This window comes from Protomyctophum parallelum (assembly GCF_964188405.1).
Source record: "Protomyctophum parallelum genome assembly, chromosome: 7".
Classification (NCBI taxonomy): Eukaryota; Metazoa; Chordata; class Actinopteri; order Myctophiformes; family Myctophidae; genus Protomyctophum; species Protomyctophum parallelum.
The window spans coordinates 13,883,327-13,906,426 of NC_139705.1; the positions used below are offsets into that span (position 1 = coordinate 13,883,327).

The window sequence follows — 23,100 nt, forward strand, 5'->3', positions numbered from 1 at the left end:
CAAAACATGGCAATACAAAGAAATACATGCTCGAAGTCAACTAGAATTCAAGCAGTCCAATTATCTCATTGGATGGAAGCACACTGTCACTGCCAAGAATATAGAATATTGGAAGTGAGCTGCGATGGAGAAGTGAGCAAATTAAGTTAGGCTTTTATAATTACCAGGTGCTAAACCGTGCAGATTTCTGGCGGGTGTCATCACTTTACCTGATGTTTTCTGAGGCTGATTTGAAAACTGTCAAGTGGCATTTCTTCCTCAGCCTATAGTGCATGGGAATATAGGCATGCACGGCTTGGGAAGCCTTGGATATGCGCGGCTTTGGAAGCTGTGGATATGCACGGCTTGGGATCCAAGGATATGCTCCTAAGGAGGAGGATTCTAACGATTTATAAATCCTAAAGCCTTGTTTAACTTCACTGTATATGATGGAAAATAGCAGATATGCAAACTCACAGCACATCTTATTCAAGACACTGAACTTGCAGATCTGCCATTTTTGCCATCCAAATGCATTATAGGCCTATTAGCCTATAGGCTAATGTTTGGGCTAGGCCTAGGCTATGGTTAAAGATGCTCTGGAAATATTCTTGGCTTTACTTTGGTGCATCTATCCAAATGGTAGCTGTCTGCAGCCAGTAATACTGTAGCCTACTATTGTCAGAGTTGCTTGCTACACTACTAACTGCATGTGCAACATGTGGTCAGCCTGTCTGTCGTTGCCGTGGTCAGTGCGTCTATCATGCGCTGTATATTGACTGGCTGTTTGATTGCAAACAGTTTTGTGGTGTCTGCGCCCGCACTCTTCACAGTGAATGCCCTGCGTTCTACAATTACGCGCGCGACATACAAAACACCTGCCTCAAATGAGGGGCTAGGCAGCTAAAATTAATATAAAATATCTAAAAACGGAATCAACCAAGTTAAAAACTGTCTGGGCTGCTCCCAAGTCTGAAATATCCCTTTGCTTTAATTTAATATCCTAGTTTGTCTCTGTGAAAAAATGAGATGCAAGCAAGATTTTTAAATATAGCCTATAGGCTACTATAGCTATTATGCCAACGTTGTTCTACAATCAATTGGTTGTTTAAATAGGCTAAAAGTCGAAATAGTTTATAGCAGAATAGAGTATAAGACATGACATCTTCTGAAGAATCAAATTTGTTGCATGTGTGTAACAAGCTTCAAAGAAAGCAGATGTCTGGATCAAAACGACAATAGCCTATATAAAACGCAGTAAAATGAGACATTCATTCAGAGATTTCAGCAGTAGAGACAAAAAAAAGCAATAATACGACGAAAAATGTATGATTGTAATAAATAAAACTTCCCAACACTTAATTCTGTCTGGGCTTGTCTTGTTGTCTATAGCTATATAGCCCCCAACATGACGTGGGTGATAAGGGCGGTGACGGTGACTGAGAAAGTTTTCACAGAATATTGCATCATGATGCAAGCCAACAATAACTTCTAACTAACGGGCTGGTGCCTCTACAGCTACTCTGCATAGTTGCTGTTTTAAAGTTCGGTCCTCAGTGCAGGCCAACAGGTGAGTTTACTATAATTTTCTTACATATTGGTTATAACCTATATGTCTTCAAGCTATTCAAATGTATTTTGTTATTTGTTATTTATTTGGCTATTCATTACAGTTAAGGGGGAAAGTAAAATACTTTAAGTAAAAGTAGCAATACCACACTATAGGCTACTGGTGAGTTTGACTGATTGATTGATTTATTGATTGATTGATTGATTGATTGATTGATTGATTGATTGATTGATTGAATACTTTATTAGCATTTTGCAGAGCACAAAAGTACAGTTCAATTCAAGGTCTGTAGAGGATTTAAATCCAAGAAAGCCTTTGGCTTGTTTCCATTGAGGTCCTTTTGTACTCAATTCATCGAAACAATTAATGACAGACAAATATACAAATATACAGTATAGTAAAAGTCCTGCATTCAATGTTTATTTTTTAGGAAAAATACGAATGTATATTGGCAACAAAATAGACTACAGGAACCTGCAGGATACCTGCCTCAGTGCCTCATTATACAGAATGGGACATTTCACAATAATATTATTGTAGCCTATACTGTAATGCGGTAGTCATAACTTAAGCTAAAGATGGGGCTGGTGTGTAATTAGCCTATACTTTATGTGTTGCATGGGTAGGTTAACCTAATACATGATACTTTTTACCTTGATGTGTGTGGTGTATTATCTACATCTGTAAAGAGTCAAATAATTATAGTAAGGTAAAAATTAAAACTACATTAGAAGTATCGAAACATGCAAGAAAAAAGTACCTCAAAATTGTACCTGAGTAAAGTACTTGACAAAAATGTACTTACCGGTAGTTACTTTCTAACATTAAATCATTATTATCAATACATTTGTTGTAGTTTATTTTTATACTGTTAATTAGGAAATTATGTGGAATATAGGCTACTACTATTGCCTGGCTATTTCATTTTAATATAATGTATCAAAACGATTACGGTTATAATATAACTACGGTTATACTATAACTACGGTTATAGTGTTATACAGTAATCTCATGAAGAGGACTATACTGCCTATCTTCAAAATATTAACCCAAACAAACACAAGACACGATTGACCTATATTCCAGTGTTAAAAGCCTCCGACAACAAGAGGATCTTGATATGAATACCAACTTGCAGATATACCAACCCTCGAACCACAAGAATAAACCACAGATCCTCACAACAATGGTCTTATCTGCTGACCGCAGAGCATTGTGAGACAGGTCTGATATTGTGGTGGGTCAATGTTTACTCACATAAAAGTTCTCATCAGGTCAACCGCAACGAAACGTTTGATTATTGTTTTGGCAGATGGCTATTTATTAATGAGTTAGGCTGCTTCCTTAGAGCCTATAGGCTATAGTACAGCTTTCCAACAATAGGCTATCATTTTAATTGTCTGAAAAGTTTTATAGCTATAACCTTTAATGGTGAGCCAATTAGGGGAGGAAAAAAAAACTTTTGCGGTTTGCTAATCAAAAGAATGTGACTCACGGCATTGTGTTCATTATAGAGAGCATTGTTTGATAGACTGAAGAAGGCTGCTGCTGCTGCTGCTGCTTAAACAGCATAATGACGTATTCGTCAGAATCGCACTTCAGCACCTGCAGAGTGTGGACAGCGATGTGCCTGCAGTGTCAAGATTAGACACAGAAACCTGCCGCGCCCATTAGGACACATCTGCTCTGTAGCCTATTAAAACTTAACATGGATGGACTATATATGTGCTGTTGCTCTTCCAGCATTTCCAGAAAGTTCTAAGTACCAAACCTTTACAAGAAACATGGGATTATTATTTTGATTGATAAAGACCACTGCTGAACACCTAGGCCAACTTTGTCCCCTACTTTTTAACTCTACACCAAATATTTCCACACACAATCTACAAGCTCGTTGAAACTCAATGCTTTGTTTTTCCTCAAATGTTTTCCCTGTGGGGACACCATAGGATTCGTGTGTTCAAATTATTCCTTCTTGAATGTCTGTGTTGGCTGCCAAATGCGTTGTCCGAGAACTATATTGTTTTTTCTTCAAAATGCTTGAGGCAAACTGTACATCCCCAAATGTCTGTAGGCCTACCACTGCAGTGCTCTTTCTCATGTAAATATACTGAATACAGTCAGCAACACAGCATTTAAAGATTCATGAAAGCAACTTGATCCGCTCTTCTTGCTCACTCAGAATTGGAACAGCTGTTGCATTATGGCTGCGTTTCTACACCACTGCCCCTTCCTGAAGTCGGCCCCCAAGCCGGGTTTGAGGAAAACGGGGGCCGCCTTGCTCTCCTTCGCCGAGCGGTGCCCCCTCATCGCCCGGCAGATCACAGTCAGCAGCGCCCCTTCCCTGGGGAATCGGAACGGCGTCTCATCCAGCCGTCCTCCAAACGCCCCGCCCCTCGCAGTGGACCAGAGGAGGCAATTTGCCCAGTCGGCAGCCCAGGTGGCTGTGTCCGTGTCAAAGGGATGTCCATTTGTCTCCTCCCAGATTGGGTTGGTCCGGGCCAGCCCTGAGGTGCAGGAGGACGTGACAGGGGAGCCCAACACAGGTAGACGATCGTCTCTGTAGCCTATACTATCACTTCCATTCTGCTGCAGTCAGTGCTCAAAACCTATGGCTCAAACACACAATAAAATCCTCAGTGTTAATATAACTCAGAGAGAGTGGAATTCTTTTTAACCAAATCATGGAGTTAAAAGAACCATTTTGTTACATTTGTACACACTCTGAGTTGAATTAACACTAAGGATTTGACTGTGCACTCTTGCAGGTCAAACTGGTCGACTGGATCAATAGGAGGCAACAATGTCATTGACATGGCCAAATAAATGTTACTATAAGCACATACTGTATCCATTACAGAGAAAATGACACAAATAGGGCCTTTATTGGTCTTCTCTCCTCAATCACAGGTCTGATGAGCTCTCTGTTGAAGGAAATTAAGAGCACCATCCTCTCATCCTCATTAGCTGCAACCAACACTGTGACCCACCTACTCAAAGACAACATTGGTGAGCTGCTATTTGACGAAACCAGCAGACATAATTTACTCACAGAAGATTTGCTAAGCATGTACTATGTGCTCTTCAGCAATGACACCCTGCTTGACATTCACTTATAGACACTTGTAGTTGAGTCAATACAACCTCTGGCTGCGCCATTGAGCTGTGTCAGAACAATTAAACAATAAACATGCCCTGGTTAAGATCATGTTGACGGTTGTGTTTGAGTCTCATTCAGCATCCAAATCCTCCTGGTAGGGATTAAACTGGTGACCCTCCTCCGTCAAAAACTGACTTCTCCTATCCTATACCCCTGTTAACTTGAATATCATGTTTCTGCCTCCTACAGTGGGCCCCAGTTTTGACTATGACGACTTCTTTGACAAGAAGATCTTTGAGAAGAAGAGCGACCACACATATCGTATCTTCAAGACCGTGAACCGCAGTGCAGAGGTCTTCCCATTTGCTGAGGATTACTCTTCCTCTGCGAGGGAGGGCACACCGGTGTCTGTCTGGTGCAGCAATGATTATCTTGGGATGAGTCGGCACCCACAGGTCATCAAGGGAATAAGGTAAAACATAACAGTTAAAAAAAAGATCAATAGTCTCAATGAATGTAGCCACTAGCCAATGAACTTTTGACTATAGACTATGAGAAATGTACTACATCAGGCCAAATAGGAGAGAACAGAATTACGTCATCAGTATAGGCAGCCTGATACGACTGTTACTTTCTATGTTGATATTATTTGTTAAAAGTAGCAACTTTCTGAATAAGACAAATCTTTATTCAGTGGTGACCTTGACCGTTAGAAAAGTTAAAACATCTAAGTATGGAATCTAATTTATAAGAGTTTCAGAATGATTAAGACTGGATTATTGTAAGGCTTCATGATTACTTATTAAATAAGTAATGTGAGTGAGCTGTGTCATAACAACAATTAAACACGTCCTGCTTAAGGTCATGGGACTAACGTAGTATTTCCTTCAACCTTTACCTTTTCCGCCTTGACTCGTTCAGAGATGCCCTGGACAAACACGGAGCAGGGGCCGGTGGCACCAGGAACATCTCAGGCACCAGTAACTTCCACGTGGCCCTTGAAGAGGAATTGGCCCAGCTCCACCAGAAAGATGCAGCCCTGGTCTTCTCCTCGTGCTTTGTGGCCAATGACTCCACTCTCTTCACACTGGCCAAGATGCTCCCAGGTAAATGGTGACCTTTATATCTGTGTCTGAGACAGAGTGCATAGCGAAAAGAAATATAACTAGAAAACACAAGAATGACTCAGTCATAACTGCCAGGTGCAGCAAGTTCTCGTTTATGAACATCTATAATCAGTTTGTGTGCCGCAGCCTCTGCCTCAGCTCACAGCTTGACGTTGCTGTTCAAACTATGGGTTTTATGTGTAAGTCTCCCATTGGCTTAGAGGCCGCCTAGACTCCAAGAGGCAGCCAATCATGAAGAAATCATAAAAAAAACACCCTTAGTGAGTTTGACCCCATCCTACCTGAAAGCACCTCCATAGGGCCACCCATACCCCCCCCCCCCATACCACAGCAATCCCCTGCCTATGCTGCCCTTTCACGTGTTCTGCAGGCTGTGGTCAGGATTTTTGAGTGGTGCAACCACTCCTACATCCAGCAATGTCCATGTACCTGTGTGTGTAGTGTACCTGTATGTATGTATGTATCCGTGAGCACGAGTGGTGTGCGCATGCGTGAAACCAACAATGGCCAGCAATGTCCGCGCGTGTGTGTACAATGCGCGTGCCATGCTGCGTGCGTGCGGTATTGCACGTGTGTGTGTGTGTAGTCGCACGTGTGTGTGTGTAGTGTTTTATTAACGGTTCCCCAAACGGTTCTCATCAGTCGTCATTTAGCTCCGCTGTGTCTGTGCAATGTGCATGCATGCAAGCAGAGCCTGAGGTGACGTCACCCCACCTAAAGGAGTGTGTGGGGTCGGGGAGGATACGCCCACTGTTCTGTGCATTCAGCGACCGCTCACCGCCGCGGAGCGAGTGATGTCGAAGAGATCTCCAAAGTGTGGTTAACAGAGAGGGAAATTACTCTGAGGCTGAGCACGCAAAGTGGAATAAATGTTATGCTATAGTTCCCTGCAAAGGTTGTTGCAACTTGTACCAGTTGCACGTCCACATTGATGAAACAACTCAAAATCAATACGCCTATACACAAGTCCACAACTCAGGAGAATAATCTAGGCAAATCGCGTTTGAGAGCCATGCAGAAAGCCCGCACTCCCCGCAGCTCCACCACAGCCGGCGGGGGATGAGGATGATGCAAGGCTGGTTCACTTTCCACAGGCTAGTAACGTTAGAAAATAAAAACTACTAATGTCTACAGAGCTTTTCATTAGGTGTATTGTACAACTGTTGTTAATGGTGTTAATTTAGAACGCCAATGTCTCGACGTCTTTCTGTCTGATATTTTATGAATCACGCCAAATCAATTTGTCTGCACTTATTTTTTACAACTTATAAGCAACTCAACTGCTTTTGATTTGGCTCTAAATTAATCGCGTGACTGTTGAGAGCCCAACAACAATATAATTATTGCAATGTGTACTGTATTTAATATACAGCAAATTGCAATATACAGTACAAATTGCAACAATGATATTGTTGTGGTGGCTAGCTGGTGGTGGTGGTGGTGAAGTTTAAATAATAGTGCCACCTGGCCCAGGCCGTAGCGTAACGGTCTGGGCACCGGACTGGTGATCCAGTCGCGGTGTGCCGCGGGTTCGACTCCCGGACCCGACACGGCCTTTACCGCATGTCATCCCCCCATCTCTCTCCCGTTTCCTGTCAGCCTACTATCTGTCCCTTAAAAAATCAATAAAAGGCGTAAGCCGCAAAAAAAAAAAGAATAAATAAATAAATAGTGCCACCTCATAATTGTAAAGTGCATTTTCAATAATTGAATTAATTAATTTGTTTTTATTATGTACTTGGTTAGGTTAGTTATAATATAAGCATAATTTATATCAGAAAAAAAGGGGAAAAATAATATTAGGATCCGTTAAGGGAACCCCTGGGGACCCCCACACAGTAACTCTGTTTCTCAACTGTTTCGGACGCGGGCGGCCCGCCGGAACCGGGCCAGCGCCCTGGGCTCGTTCCTGTGGGTCTGGAAGTTCCGGGGCCCCCCTGGGGACCCACACACGGAGTTGCACCACTCACTTCACACGGGTGTGATTTTTAGATTCATGAGGGAATATCTGTGAGATTGTGTTTGTGGGGATGATACCTGCTCTATTGACCTGCTATGCTTATTGCTTACTGTGACATACAGGGTGTGAGATCTACTCTGATGCAGGGAACCATGCTTCGATGATCCAGGGCATCAGGAACAGTGGAGCCAAGCGTTTCATCTTTCGCCACAATGACAGCAGTCACCTGGAGGAGCTGCTGAGACGCTCTGACCCCAAGACTCCCAAAATAGTGGCATTCGAGACCGTACACTCCATGGATGGTGAGTATTATAATGAACCTGGAGGTGTTTGTTAAAAATATAGTGCCAAAGTCCTTGAAAGAATATTTTGCACTAGCACTATGGCAGTATTCCACTAGCTAGGTAGCGCAACCAATTTAAATTCAAAACTCTGATGGGGTGCAACATGCACACATTGGAATACCGTTTACATTCTAATATTACTCCTGTCACTTGCTGGGGCTTCCAGGTGGCATATGCCCTTTAGAGGAGCTGTGCGATGTGGCTCACCGACACGGCGCCCTGACGTTCGTGGATGAAGTGCATGCTGTGGGGCTATACGGCGCACAAGGTGCTGGAGTGGGCGAGAGGGACGGCATCATGCACAAGATCGACATCGTCTCGGGGACTTTAGGTGAGTGATTTGTAAGGACCAGCAGCATAAAACTTGTTGTTTTATCTCAACTCTGATCAACGTTGAGAGGTCGTTTGACAGGAAGGGGGTTCTGTGATCCCAGAATTCCCTATTGAGAATTCTGGAGAGATGTCACAGGCCTATTTCAATGGCCGTGCCCATGTGATAACCCCAATGACTTACCTATTCCCAGACAGTGATTCCCAATTATACCAATATTGCACCAGAGTTGTGGCATTGGAATTTGATTATGTGCTGAAAATAAATAGAACTGATATTTGGTCAACATTCCATGGAAATCCCTTTCACTAAAGTTATGTTATCCAAAATATATGGTGATATTGATCCCCTGTGTGATAGGTGTCGTTCGGCCCCCGCCACGTATATACATATGTTTTGGTCATGCCCTTCTTTACGTAGGTATTGGACTAAGATCTTTGACACTATGTCAAGTAGTGTTGGGGTACCATTTGAACCAAATGTAATGACAGCTATTTTTGGAATTTCTCCCCCTGATCTATTCCTGTCAAAATACCAAGCTCACTTGGTGGCCTTTACCACTCTCTTAGCTAGGCGTCTAATTCTGATGAAATGGAAGTCCTCTGCTCCCCCAACCCATCTTCACTGGATTAGAGATGTACTCCACTTTATTAAATTAGAAAAAATTAGATGTACCCTGAGAGGCTCGGTATCCAAATTTGAGGACACATGGGGCTTGCACTAGTAAATGACTTGCAGTTCCAAGCAATTCCAGATTGAATGAGTTTAATCCTGGGTCTGAGCATGCTACTGTAGATTCCCGACGCAGCTGGGTTGTTCAGTATATTTATTATTAGGAGCCATGTGTGGATGCACTGCCACGTCCATTATGTTTTGGAAGGGTGACCAATGACCATGCCATGTTGTCTTGTCTTGTCTTGTCTTGTCTTGTCTTGTCTTGTACGTTTGTCTTGTTTTTGTTTCAAAACTTGATTCAGGTTATGTGGTTTGTATCAGTGTTGCTTCCATGTTAGCATAGGACTATGCAACTTTTTATTTTATTTTCTTATTTTTATTTTATGCTACCACAATATTTTGTGTATGGACTCACAACATTTTGTTATCTTTGATATGTTTCATATGGGTGTGTCATATATACTGTCATTTGATTTACTGTATACCCTGAATCTTGTCTTGAATAAACAAAACAGTAAAAAAAAAAAAAAAAGAAACATTCCATGGAAATCCCTTGCTATTAGCCTGGTATTTTCATAATTATTAGCAAACGTGCATATACTGTAGGTGTAGGCAGGGCAGGGCAAACGGTGGTCATAGATTAACTCAAGCCAAGTTCTGCTCTCCTCTTTAGTCTTAATTTAACCCATTAAAATGTGTCATTTTAGATTTTAGTGTTGGCTATTAATGAAAGCAATAAGGTACACCCGCACACTGTGTATCTGCCCGGCACAAGAGTATTGTCTTATTTAATGAAGCTTCCTCGGGCCCCGGAGGGACCGAAACGTTGCTTCATTAAATAAGACAATACTCATTCATTGATGTCCACTGGCCTACGCACCTGTGCATACGCCTGATTGCTAGGTGTGCGAAGGTTTTCTCCTAGTGTTGGCTATTAAAAAAATAGCAAATCTACAAGCTCACAGAGCGGCACGAAGTGACATTTGCATTTTTTAAAGTGTTTTGAATTTTGAATGACAACACAAATCTTCTATTCTGGGTTGCCTAGTGGCACAAATCATTTTCAGATGGTGGGGCCAAATGCAATATCCTTTTGGGGGGGGGGGGGGGTCCTTCACAAATAAATTTGAGAACTAATGTTTTAGAAGTCATTTGTAGGATCGGCCAAATGACACTAACTGACGCTGTCGTGTGGCCAACATTGGGGCCGTATTAACTCTTACCAATGACGCTGCCATGTCAGCTAACCGACGGTATGAAAGCAGCTAGCTGTTATCAGAGGAAACACGGCAGTTATCAGCTGCATGCCCTGCTCTACTCCCACTCTGGCTATAGTGATAAAACATAGAGAGCCTCGACACCAGTGGTTCTCAACCTTTTCAGGCCATGACCCCACTTCCCAAAAATAATCATTATGTGAACTGTGAGTTGAGGCATTATATTTAGTTTGACTCCACAGATAAATATTGTGGGAAGAATTGCTGTTATACAAGCTCACAACACTTTGCGATGTTATTTTCAACATTTTTGCCTATTTCTTATATTATTTGACAATTTGGGCAATGTTAGACCAATTTTCATAAGGCCTAGTATAGTTTGTTGATTACTTTTGATGCAGTAGTGGTCTTTTTTCTTTCCTTTTCTTTTTTGGGGGAATTAAAAAGGTCTTAAAAGTCCTTAAATTGTCACTTCACGGTGAAAAAAATAATTCATGTCCCACAGGTTGAGAACCACTGCTCTGCACCGTGCATGGCTTCAAGTAGTCAATTGCACTGTGAAGTGCAAAGGATCCATTAATATTGGATTGCAGCCATCATGCGGGTTTGCTGTACACAAGGTGGCCTAATAAAAATGAATTACCTCATTTTCGTACTGCTCCTCCAGGCAAAGCTTTTGGCTGTGTGGGAGGGTACGTTGCCAGCAGCGCCGCCCTGGTGGACACGGTTCGTTCCTACGCGGCCGGCTTCATCTTCACCACCTCTCTGCCTCCCATGGTCCTAGCCGGGGCTCTGGAGTCAGTCAGGGTCCTCAGGAGCCCAGAGGGCCAGGGGCTGCGCCGGTCCCACCAGAGGAACGTCAAACACATGAGACAGCTGTTAATGGACAAGGGACTGCCTGTGGTCAACTGTCCCAGTCACATCATACCTATACGGGTACGATATACTCTATCATCATACATCAGCCAATAAAATCTGTGCTACAAACACACCTATACACACAACGCTGTTCATAGGAGCACCACAAGTTACCGTCCCAAAGAGGTACTATAGCACCATAACTTTATCGTACGGTATTTTATATAGGTTCAGAGTAATTTCTCTTGTCAAAACCAGTGCAAAGATTTAAAGAGCAAAACCATGTTTATATAATATCACATTTCAGTAGTATCAGACATATTTTACCACACTCCCATTATCACATTACCATTTCTGTTTGTGATATACTGTGTGAGGGTATGCACTGCATATGTCGCATGGCTACTTCATACATGGCTACATGTCGCTTTGATCTTAAAACTACCTCAGGTTATGTATAATGGGTAGCGAACAACAGCAACAACGCAATCTTAAATAACCAAACGTTACCATTCAATGACCATTCTCTAGGTGGGCAACGCCGAGCTCAACTCCAAGGTGTGTGACATCCTCCTGGAAAGGCACAACATCTACGTCCAAGCCATCAATTATCCCACTGTGGCCCGCGGAGAGGAGCTGCTCCGCCTGGCTCCCTCCCCTCACCACGACCCCACCATGATGGAATACTTTGTGGGTGAGTGGGCGGTGACCTCTGTCTTTTCCATAGAAATTAAATTAGAGTTGTACTGGTTGGAATCCAATTAAGTTAAACTATGAGGGACAGTGGCAGGTGAAAATGATTTATATACCTCTCTGTTCCCTCCCTGTGCTATTGGCCCCCATGGCATCCATTTCCATTTGTCATCACGTACGGTCTGTCTAGCCACTCGTTCATCTAGCTTTGATATATTGTATTCTATTGTTCTTAATCACAAATTATTAGTGTGGTTGCCCTAACAGGGCAGCCAGACTATAGTAATTACCCAACTTTATTTATTGACTAACACCAAAAAGTGTATTATTTATTAATCCGCCTGATGTCATGTGGGTCAATACATCATCATCATACCTGATCATCATACTCTACTTAGAAAGCTACTCGAGCGCACACTGTTTCTTCCGGAACAGTATTTTCTAGTTATTATTATAATAACTAGAGTGGTGCCCATTGGGCACTGGTCTACTTGGAACGATGCAAGTTGGAAATGCATTATGATATCAGAACATTCCAGCTCTATATTGATCAGGTATGATCAATTGGCTAATTTGGCTAACACACACGTACAGAGGCAAGAGACTTATTGGTGCATATATAGATAGATAGATAGATAATGAATAACTGCACACAACGGATTCCCTGGACCCCCAGGGCCGGAAACCACGACTGGCGTTCATTTACAATTTCCCCACAATTGTAAATTTTCGAGTTAATTTTTTGCTTTGGATTTTTCTTTACAGACAAACTGGTGGAGGTGTGGCAGGAGGCAGGTCTCCCCCTCAACAGCCCGGCCACGGCTTCCTGCACCTTCTGTGACCGCCCACTGCACTTTGACCTCATGAGTGAATGGGAGAAGTCCTACTTTGGCAACATGGAGCCACAATACATCACTGTGTGTGCATGAGACTACATTAAAAGTTTAAAACACAACATGGAGTCACAATACATTGCTGTGTAAGTGTGTATGCATGGGACTACATTAATACACAACATACACGTCAAATTACAACCATTAAGACCTGAGGCCGATTCTACAAATGCCTTCTAAATCAGTTCAACATTTATTTATTTTATTATTATTTTTATTTATTTATTTATTTTTCAAAAACAGCAGATGTGCAAGCTCGCAGCGTGGCACGAAGGGACGCACTGTGAGCTTGTAAATCTGCTATAGCCAACGCAGAAATGTAAAATGAGTTGACATATGCTTTCCCGGTTTGAATGGGTTAATAAATAAAATATTACACTGGATGTCACTGTTGACAAATATGCATGAAAAAAGCATTAGTGTGTTTCTATTATGTTTCGGCTATCCCAGATTGTATGCATTTTTTATTCCAGTTATTATCTTCAGATATTGTATGTCTTTGAGTAGTTGCCAAATCGTTTTGTGTTTGTTATATACCGTAAATTATATTAATTAAATATGGTTGTTTTTGTCAAAAGTGTTCCTCCATTTTAATGGCATTAAACCTGCACACGGGCACTTTTTATTTCTGTTGTATAAGGATGATAGTTTCTATTTAATTAAATCATGCTATTTATTGTCCTGTGATACAACTGGACCATCCATCATGTTGTATTACATATATTATTTTTGTAAATTTTTAATTCAAGCTCAATAAAAAAAGATACTAACTGAACTTTGAATGGAGAATGAATTATTGCAGCAAAATTAGTTTAGTAGTTTAGTACATAAATTAAATAATCTCTATCGATCAGAACACTACTTGTGATATTTATATGCAACAGATCTGTGATAGACAATACTGTTATTATTTGAACTTGGAAGACATAATATTAAGTGACATAGATCAAAGGCATAGATCAGGTCCATCATAGGTTTAACCACTGTTCCTCTTTTGCTATTTTGTTATTATATGTGAAAAATACAAATTCAATATTATCTCAACAAAAATATATATTGGGCACAACATATATTTGCTGTATGTAATGTCATTGCTCTCCTCTGTCATTCTTTATTGTTCTGTTCAATAAAGAAAGACATCCACAAAAAGTATCTTAAAAAAAACACCCCTTAAAATATGTCCCGACTTTGGGTAGATCTCTCCATCAGCTCCTCATCAACAGAGTGAATCTTTATAGGCACTGATATGGTTACTGTACATTAGGCAAGGCTGGAGATCTTTCTTTTGGGACTTTTGGATATATCCACCACCTAGTTCACATTGCAGGGGCTGGCGACTTCACGTTTGACCTTTGACCTGAGCCTGCGCAGCTCTGCGTTGTCGCTGTCCACCGCCAAGCCACTCTCGACCAGCGCCCATGCTCTGCTGAGCTGCTGCTCTCCATACTGCTGCAGGGCCCCTCGTAGGAAGCATTCAGCCAGCCGCAGCCGTCCTATACCAGCCTCCACACACTGGATGGCCTGGCCTCGGTGCAGCTCCAGGGCCTTGGTGAAGTCCTCCAGAGCCGGGCCCTCTCTGGAACACAAGACCAGACTGCGGCCTCGCCGACACAGGTCCTCGGCCCAGACCTGGGGGTCGTCCGAGCAGCCGGAGTCAGAGCCGCCGTGGTTCTGAATAACTCGGTCCAGGTCGGCGATGGCACGTTCGTGTAAGCCCAGCTGGGCGAAGCAGGCAGCGCGTTGACGGAGGTACTGGAGTCTGTGGTTGCCCATGGCTTGTACTGCCACGGTCAGGAGGCTGACGGCCTGATCCCAATGACCACTCGATGACACAGTGCTGGCTTCTTGAGCTGCTGCCTATGATTACACATACAACACAATACATACTGTTAGATATGTATTGCATAATAACGATTCAATTATGGATGCAACCACTTGGTTAAAAGTACTTGTGGTGTAACAAATATTAGTGAGGTCTGTGCTACTCTCGCTACTCTCTCTGTGCTGAATCTCAGCTTCATTACCGGTAACTATGTTCATCAGGTGTCAGAGAGACTTCCAGTTAAAAGTAAAAGAAAATCAAATGACTCACAAAGACAAACAGTGTAGTACTGCAATCATTTTGCCGTCTGTAATGACTCAAGGACATTAGCATGAAAAACATTAGCAGCCCGGTTATTACCATTTCAATTAGTTGTCCAATATAGTGATACTACTGTACCATGGATCCACCCTACTTTTACTGTACCTGTGCCACTCGCTTCCTGTGACTGAGAGGGATCAGGTTCAGCAGGAAGTCCAAATTGGAAGGGTCTTTCTCAGCCAGTTTGCTGAGCCTGTTGGCCGCCCCGCCATAGTTCTGCTGCCAGGAGTCCACCACCCCCACCCTGGCCTGGGCCACCGCCTCCCTGGGATCCTGACCAAACACCTGACAGAGGTGAGCCCCTGCTGCCTTCACCTCACCTGGAGCAAATTGAAAGTATTAGCAGGAATTCAGGTGCGGCCGTCACGAAACAAGGGGCTTATGATTACATCTCACCAGTAAATATACAAAATGGAAAGAAAAAGACATTGCAATTACAGTCAATTCCAACAAGAACCCTGCATAGTCAATTCCAACAACAACCCTGTAAACAATTCTCAAAAGTACACTAATACAGTGTTCTCAACGTTTTTGGCTGGGGACCGCCGGAAATTCTTTGGCCATGTCTCGTGCCCCCCGCCCCACCCCCAATACAAATTGACCGCTACAATAACCTGGGGGGACCCCCCAAAATACTTTGGCAACCCCCCGGTGGGTCGCGTCCCCCAGGTTGAGAACCCCTGCACTAATAGACAAAGGATCTCGCTGAGAATACTAGGTACAATATTTCGCACAGCTCCACTTTCACCTTTGGCTAAGAGTGTGTCCACATAAAGGAGATGCCACCTGGGGTCTCTGCAGTCCGTCCTCATTAGGGCTCCACCAATCAGGAAAGCGTCTCGGAGCTGCTCTTCGTTGCAGGGGACAGCCTTAGCGGCCAGCATCGCTGACAGATTGCTCCGGCAGTACTGCTGCAGCCAGTCACACACCAGTTTCCGTGCCTTATCCTTGAGTGACAGGATGTCTTTGACGACTACATCGGAGCTTATCTGAAGTGCCGCCAAGAGATCCCGAGTGCATTCCTGTGACAAACAAGAGACGTTTTTCACGTTTTTCACGTTTCAATTGACCTATAAACTATAATCTGTAGGTTTTATCTCCCAACGGAGATAATCTATAATCTATATATAAAGCTATAATCTGTAGGTTTTATCTCCCAACAGAAAGAGTCCATTGCAATGCGATGATCCATTCGAACTACAATGATACACCAAACCGGTGAATCCGCCTGCTTAAAACAACTTTATTGACATCGTCACCCAGTGAGTGACAATGCCACCAGGGTCAATATCTATCAATGGATGAGTAGAGAGATCTAGACCACCTCCAACCATGTTTTAAAAATAATTAATGTAGTTTTAAGTCAAGATTCAAATCAAGATGTAAATGATCTAAATGTTTTTACAAAAGTTTAAAGTTTTAAAGTCTAAATGATTTATCAAACTAATTGATGTCTATCCATATAGCAATTTCCAGCGTGAAAAGCAATTTCACAATGACATGATATGCAACCGTGCCTTCTGTTGGTTCAGCATGAGATGTGTGAAGCCTCTCCCACAGAGGGCCTGTACGTGGTTCGGGTTCTCCTTAAGAGCGGCACTGAAATCAAACATGGCTGTCTTTCGCTGACCCAGTAAGGCATAACACCTTCCTCTCTCCAGCAGGCTGTCTGCTGCCCCACCACCTGCATTAAAACACAAAACAAAATAATACTAATCATTTCATTTCTCTACAGAAACAACCGATAAGTCTTAAGGCCAGTCCACACCAATGCAACTCCTTGCAACTGCAAGTTGAGTTGCATTGCCTCAAAACAAAGAAATAAGAATAAGAAATAAGAAATAAGGTATCAACAACAAACAAATCAAAGATGTATTCACCAGATGCCATGATGGCGATAGAAAGATAGGCCACAGCCTCCCGGAGGTTGATCTCATCTTTGGCAGCGTCCAGGATGCGTTTGGAGGCCGAGTGGCAGTGACCTTGCAGCAGGGCCCTGTCCTTCTGATGGGCCAACGCCAGCAGGGTGCGCAAGCAGCTGGTGTCGCCACACTGGATGAGCTTTTTCAGCAGCTGGGAGGACGAATTAGGAATAAAACCATGATGCCTGTCACAAATCGTTGGGAGAACCGTTGCCAGGGGAAACACTGTCAACACTACTGAATTTGATTTGGAGCGCTCCACCTATAATTGTCACTCCTCCAACATATAGTGGCTGGCTATTTCTTACACCTTTGAACACCAATAAGTTTAGCTTTTAGACAGTAATATCCGCAGTGTTGTTAACTTATACTTTTTTTTCATAAATCCAGCTACTTAGCATCCTTATTCTGGGAATGTCACATTGAAATGCCCAAAATAGTTAAGCTATAGGTTGAAAGGCGTGGTTATTGGTTAACACTGGAGTTTACAGACATATTACCCACCTGATTGGCATCATAAAGGAATCCTCTGTGCAGTTGCAGCAAGGCGAGGCGTGCCAGTATTGGGGCCCTTGGGCTGGCAGGTCCAAGGGCCAGGAGCAGCCTATAGGCCTCCTCCACACGGCTCAGCCGGTACAGGGCATCGGCTGCCAGGATCTGAGGCCCGTCGGCACCGGGCTGAAGCTCCATTAGCAAAACAGCGAGGGAGTGAACCCCACTGGGGGTCCTGGTGTACACAGAGGGAGAAAACAAAAACATTAATGAAGTATTTGTTCCTTATTCCCTTCCTAATCATTTTTGTTAAGTTCCCATTATGATTATTGCAGAATTTAGTTTGTAAAATGTAATTTAGACATTGCAATAATTAGGACTAGGGTCACTATCTTTAATACTGTATTGCCTAAACATTCTATGTTTATTATCTACAGGTAATATATTGTCAAAATATTTGTCCATAGACATCACACAGTAATTTGTAAAAGCACAACCTACAAAAAGCACAAACAATTCTGTATATATTAGCATTAGTGAGAATTAGTGAGAATTGGATGAAGTGATTTAAAGTGAAATTATGTTACCAAAATGAGGATGGTTACGTGAGAAAGTGAGACTATAAATGTGCCGTACCCTGCTCTGTGTTTGTCCCTTTTCATGGCGGCCTGGGGCTGATCTCTCTGCTGCCGCTGCTGCTCTTGGGACTGTTCACCAAGACCAGAGCTCTTCTTCTCTGCAGTGCCTTCCAGCATGACTCTGCCCTGCTCCTGCAGGACCGTGAGCAGCAGACCCCGGCAGTTCCAAGGCACCAGGCAGCGCACCGTGAGCGCCGTGTCCTGGGACTGCAGCCGGCTGGCCGTTATGTAGTCCAGGGCCGTGAGGTAGTGACTGCCTCCCAGCATGCGGATGAGCCCTCTGCCGCAAAGCGCCCGCACGCAGCTGGAGGGATGCGGGGCGCTGTGCTCCATCACCGCCTGGAAGTCCTCCATGGCCCCGTCGTGGTCGTCGGAGAGAAGACGCGCGTAGCCACGAAGCACCTGCACATTTAGATATATTTTTTATGCAGTTTTTTTGCAGATGCTCTGTTTCAGAGATGTACGAAGACCGCCATATAGAAACATCTTGAACTAGAAAAAGAAGCCAGGTCAGGTTGAGGTCTCCTGGTGGCGCAATAATAGGCCAATGTGAAAAGGGTGCCATTTCTTCATATGCCTTTGATGGCAATTGGATGATTTGAGGCAAATGTGTTTTGCAAAAATCCACGTGTTGGTGGCGCTATAACATAAACCAATGTAAAAAGGGTGGGATATATTCCTCTGCCTAGTACATAGACTGTAAAAAAAATAGGGCCTAGTAAGAGAGTGCGTGAAAGATTGCACGTACATTTGAAAGCCAATTATAGCCAATTTGGATGGAATATGAAATATCGGACAGATCCATCTTGAGGACATGACTATAGAGATAGTGTTTAACGACTTGCGCGATTTTTGGACAGAATCTGGAGTAATATAAAAAAAATATTTTACAAAAGTCAGCATGGCGCTATAAAAGGCAGATGTGAAAAATGCAGGTAAAAGGTTTGTCCTCGGCCCCTGTGTGTGTGTGTGTGTGTGTGTGTGTGTGTGTGTGTGTGTGTGTGTGTGTGTGTGTGTGTGTGTGTGTGTGTGTGTGTGTGTGTGTGTGTGTGTGACCAGACAATATTAATGTGATCGTATTTATTATGTAAGAGACAAAGCAGGTAATAAATGGAGGGCCAGAAACATTTTCTTCTTATAGACTAATGCATAAATCAAGTCACCTGTACTGTGTTCTGGTAGCTCTGGTGCCCTGGGGCAGCAGCTAGCTGGCTGCAGATGGACAGGGCCTCCCTGTGCTCCCCTCGGAGTAGGAGACAGTCAGCCAGGCGAACTCGCAGCTCTCTGCCTCCCCCGTCGGGTTCCAAGTGACACAGTGTCCTCAACTGGGTGATCACGGGATCCAGGAGTTCCACTCCTTCGGTGGACCGGAGATCTGGACGAACCAAGACCCTCTCCCTGTAGCCGGACAGGCCCCTCTCTGCCTGCTGGCGGAGGTGGCTACGGGCGGCTATCCCTGTGCCGTGGTCCACGAAGAGCTTCTGGAAGTACAGTCGCGCGGTGGCGGGGTGGATCTCAAACGCCTCTCCCAGGTCCCTGCACGCGTCTGCGGCGCGCCCGCCAGCTGAGAAATGGGCTGCAGCTCTGCTGGTTAAGAGTCGTGCTCTGTTCTCTGGTGGCAACTCCTGGCCTGCCTTGTCTTTGCTTATGCCCGTCTGCAGTGCACTGTTCTGCAAAATGGCAGAGTATGCCTCTGCACTCTCCCCAAACGTGCCTGTCGAAAACAAATGGGCCGCTTTAAGTTCTTGTACTTCCCTGGACCCAGGGGAGACAGCTGACAGAAGCTCAAGTAATTCCATCGAAGCTTCTGGGTCCAACTCATCCTCAAGTGTGCTCAACTCTGATTCCACATCAGATGTTAAAGCTGATGAACACTTAAGTGATATTTTATCCGAGAAGGCCTTCACTATTTTGGGTAGGTGGTGAGCTTGTCTGTCCTTGACCAGTGTCAGCGTTTCATATTTGTTTTTCTGGTACGCTTGGAGGTAAAGTCTCAGCCCCTTGTTACTGTGGGGCTCCGAGAACAAGCAAGCCAGGGCACGGGTGAGCTCCAACACCAAACGCATGGAACCTTCTGGACGAGGGCTCCTCTTCCCTTCAAGGAGAGCCGCACAACGAGCGGAAATCTCCTCACAGCCCTGACCACCACTCTGAAGGAGAGATTCCATCTTGAAAATGGTGGCCGATATGTTGTTGGGGCTGAGCGTGGATAGAAACACAGCAGCCAGGCCTTTATTGAGACCTTTCTCCAAGCCCTGGTCCTCCCCATTACCGTCAAGCCAAGACTCCAGATTGGAGATCACCCTGGCCAGGTTGCACTTCTCCAGGCCTCGCATGTGAGACACAGTGGAGGTGGCATGAGTCCTGAAGGCGGAGGTGTAGAGGGATGTTGCCCTTCCCAACTCTCCAGCATTAAGGCATTTGTCACCGTCCCTACACAGCTCAGAAACCTTGGCCACAGGTCGACCTGTAGATGTCATGTTCGGGCAGCCGGTCTCGTTCACCATGGGTTCAAAATATGCATGGGACCTGTTGAAAGAAAGAAAGAAAGAGGTTGAGAATGAGATACAAAAAATATATAGTTATGCTTGATGGAAAACTAAAACTATATAAAATATGGTAAGCTATTTAAAAGCAACTGGAGTGCTGCAGATTGCACTTTTCTACAGTCTAATCAATTAAAAACATATTTTGAATTCACAATGTGCATATTTATTCTGCAGCAAATAAAGACACTGCTATAGGCCTACAAGAAAATTGGCACTCTCATTAGTCTACAATACCGTACGTTTGTCCTAGGCTTAGGCTATACAGTATACAACCAATACCGACGTCCATATCTCTGGACAGCCACTCACTCAGAGTCACCTGCCTCTGTTTCTGTTGTGCATCTTGTTGTTGCCAAGTAGAGCAGTTGCCCAACTTGCCCGCGATTAAGTTAAAAGGTTGTATTTTTTTTAGCTTGAATTTCAGCCTCGAGAAAATGAATCGTTACCAATGCCATGTTTTCCTAACATATTCATCCAACGGCTATCGAAATTCCTGAGACGGACTCAGAACACAAAACCATGGTCCCATTTTTGTAATTCAATATCCCTCCTCAGCTCGGTGGAAAAACGAAGGCAACTCCTGCCACCACACATAGGCAGATATAACAAAAGTACAAAACTATTCTATTCAAACGTTTTACATATAGAGAAGAATAGCGTGGGAAAAAAATACAACAAAACTTCACATTCCTACGTTATTTCTCTTTCCTAAATAGTCGTAATGGACTTACTATGAGTGTGAGAACTCTGTTGTTCCCGGGCGCATGGGTCCGGTTGCCATGGGAAACCATTACAGCTTGAGTCCGAGTCCGAGAGGAGCACTGAATCAGTGTAGCTGTAGGGTTACGGTAGCCTCGGGTAGCCTATGCATGCTAGTAGTAACTTCATATTAAGTGAGAGCAGAGCTTCTTTGTGACAAAGCAAAACATTTGCAATTCATGAGACTGCACTAATCCGCCTTGGCCCTGGCCTTGAGAGCGAAAATCAGCCAAACTCACATACATTTTATTCTGACCAATGTGTTTGGGAGCATTATTTAGCGTTGGCTGCACTGACATCTTTAGCCAACACTCCCATCTTGTGGTCGAGACTTTTATAGGATATGATCAGAGTGGTAAAGACTAAAGACACATTTTATTAAAATTATGTGGTTATCTTCAGTGGTACAATTTGAAAAGAAAACATGTCGTTTTCCACAGTCTGGTATTTATATACAATTGTAAGAAATGACATAAAAATACAAACCGAAACATTTGAAACCATGAAGTAGGCCTAAAACATTTAGGCTACTTACTATCAATATAAACCTCTCAAAGTGAGATACTCATAATAACATCACAACAGTGAATCTTACATTGAAATATTAAAGTAATATACTGTACTGTACTTCAAGTGATCAAGTGATCAGATTGGGCTATTAAGGTGATCAACAGAATTTATCAAAAACAATTTAAGCATTATTAATCATTATTATTGTTTGATGAATGTCTGAAGATTTTCACTGTCTGGTAGCCGCCTACTGGGTGACCACGGCTAAGTGACCGAAAAGGTTATCTCTCCCCTGCAATATACAGTAACAAAACTGAGTCAAATCCCTATCTGTACATCACAATCATAGGGGGAAAATGTGACAGCTAGTCTTTGGGGAATTTCAGTGTCTTAAATGAGTTCATATGCAACATGTGGGTGAGACTTCACTTTCATCCTGCAGTTTCTTGATGTCAGAAGAGATACAGGAAAGACTGGAGTGATGTTAATTGCTAAAACATCAACATTCAGAGGGCACTGCACTGGGTGAAAGGTTAACAAATTGCCATTATTCCTGCTGTCTCTTCCTGCATGATTTTTTTGTTAATAACTATTTGGGACCCTGCAGTGTGATATACAGTACTGTCCTGAGGCCCTGAATTCTATGCTGATTGCACAATTGTATTGAAATATCTTATCATGCTACTTCAGGCTAACGTATGGAGACGAACACAAATATATAGTATTTCTTTAAATTAACCAGATAAACTCTGATGAGCCTCCATACCATTTCCAGTAATTCAATGCTTCTTTTTCATTTAGGTTAAATACCCCACTTCTGCCCATGGACGGTGTTAAGCAGACTTGTTTAGTTGTTATTCTGTGCATGCATTAACGGCAAACGTTTGGCAAACAATAGCAGGTCTACAAGCTCAATCACAATGCGTCTCAATGCACAGCACTGTGTGCTTGTAGATTGTAGCTATTTTTGGCAAAGGAATTTGGTGTAGAGGGAAAAAAGAAAGGGACCATATAGGGGACAAAATGGATGGATTTTGTTTCTTTTTAGCATAAGTGTAAAGTCGAAGTCGCACAGCTGTACTTTTTACAAACTGTTGATAAAGTATTCAATCAAACCATCCGTCCATCGTGAAACTTGAAATTGCGACATTGACTTTTTCACAAGAAATTAATAAAAGGCTTGAACAATATCCCCCCACCACATTCATATAATTTACTCAGTGTCCACCATAATATAGTCTTAGTCAAAATAGTCTTAATGTATGACATCTCCATTAGTCAGTCTGTACTTTCTATAGTGACACTGTCACATTGTCACTTCCAGGCAGTTGACAGTATAT

At 43.2% G+C, this 23,100-nt stretch overlaps 1 protein-coding gene across 3 annotated transcripts; it reads left to right on the forward strand.

Annotated features, from left to right (window-relative positions):
* The first annotated feature begins 1,400 nt into the window (after nucleotides 1-1,400).
* Nucleotides 1,401-13,528, forward strand: LOC310862196 (5-aminolevulinate synthase, erythroid-specific, mitochondrial-like). 3 transcript variants are annotated; one of them, XM_083769959.1, is made up of 11 exons: nucleotides 1,473-1,549; nucleotides 2,636-2,786; nucleotides 3,732-4,095; nucleotides 4,460-4,558; nucleotides 4,899-5,121; nucleotides 5,571-5,755; nucleotides 7,859-8,038; nucleotides 8,247-8,411; nucleotides 10,971-11,239; nucleotides 11,693-11,855; nucleotides 12,620-13,528. In XM_083769959.1, exons 3-11 carry the CDS (start codon nucleotides 3,753-3,755, stop codon nucleotides 12,781-12,783), a joined length of 1,791 nt encoding a protein of 596 aa, XP_083626085.1. In that variant the 5' UTR covers nucleotides 1,473-1,549; nucleotides 2,636-2,786; nucleotides 3,732-3,752; the 3' UTR covers nucleotides 12,784-13,528. The 3 variants fall into 3 exon arrangements, with proteins under 3 accessions (XP_083626084.1, XP_083626086.1, XP_083626085.1); XM_083769958.1 differs by lacking the exon at nucleotides 2,636-2,786 and having other exon boundaries at nucleotides 1,401-1,549; nucleotides 12,620-13,527; XM_083769960.1 differs by lacking the exons at nucleotides 2,636-2,786; nucleotides 4,460-4,558 and having other exon boundaries at nucleotides 1,401-1,549.
* Nucleotides 13,529-23,100: the final 9,572 nt, after the last annotated feature.

What these genes read in the sequence shown, in the direction of transcription:
- LOC310862196 (XM_083769958.1), top strand. Translation starts at nt 3,753, where the DNA reads ATGGCTGCGTTTCTACACCACTGCCCCTTCCTGAAGTCGGCCCCCAAG. An exon ending in GACAGGGGAGCCCAACACAG is followed by an intron (nt 4,096 to 4,459) that starts GTAGACGATCGT and finishes CCTCAATCACAG; the next exon opens with GTCTGATGAGCTCTCTGTTG. An exon ending in CCTACTCAAAGACAACATTG is followed by an intron (nt 4,559 to 4,898) that starts GTGAGCTGCTAT and finishes TGCCTCCTACAG; the next exon opens with TGGGCCCCAGTTTTGACTAT.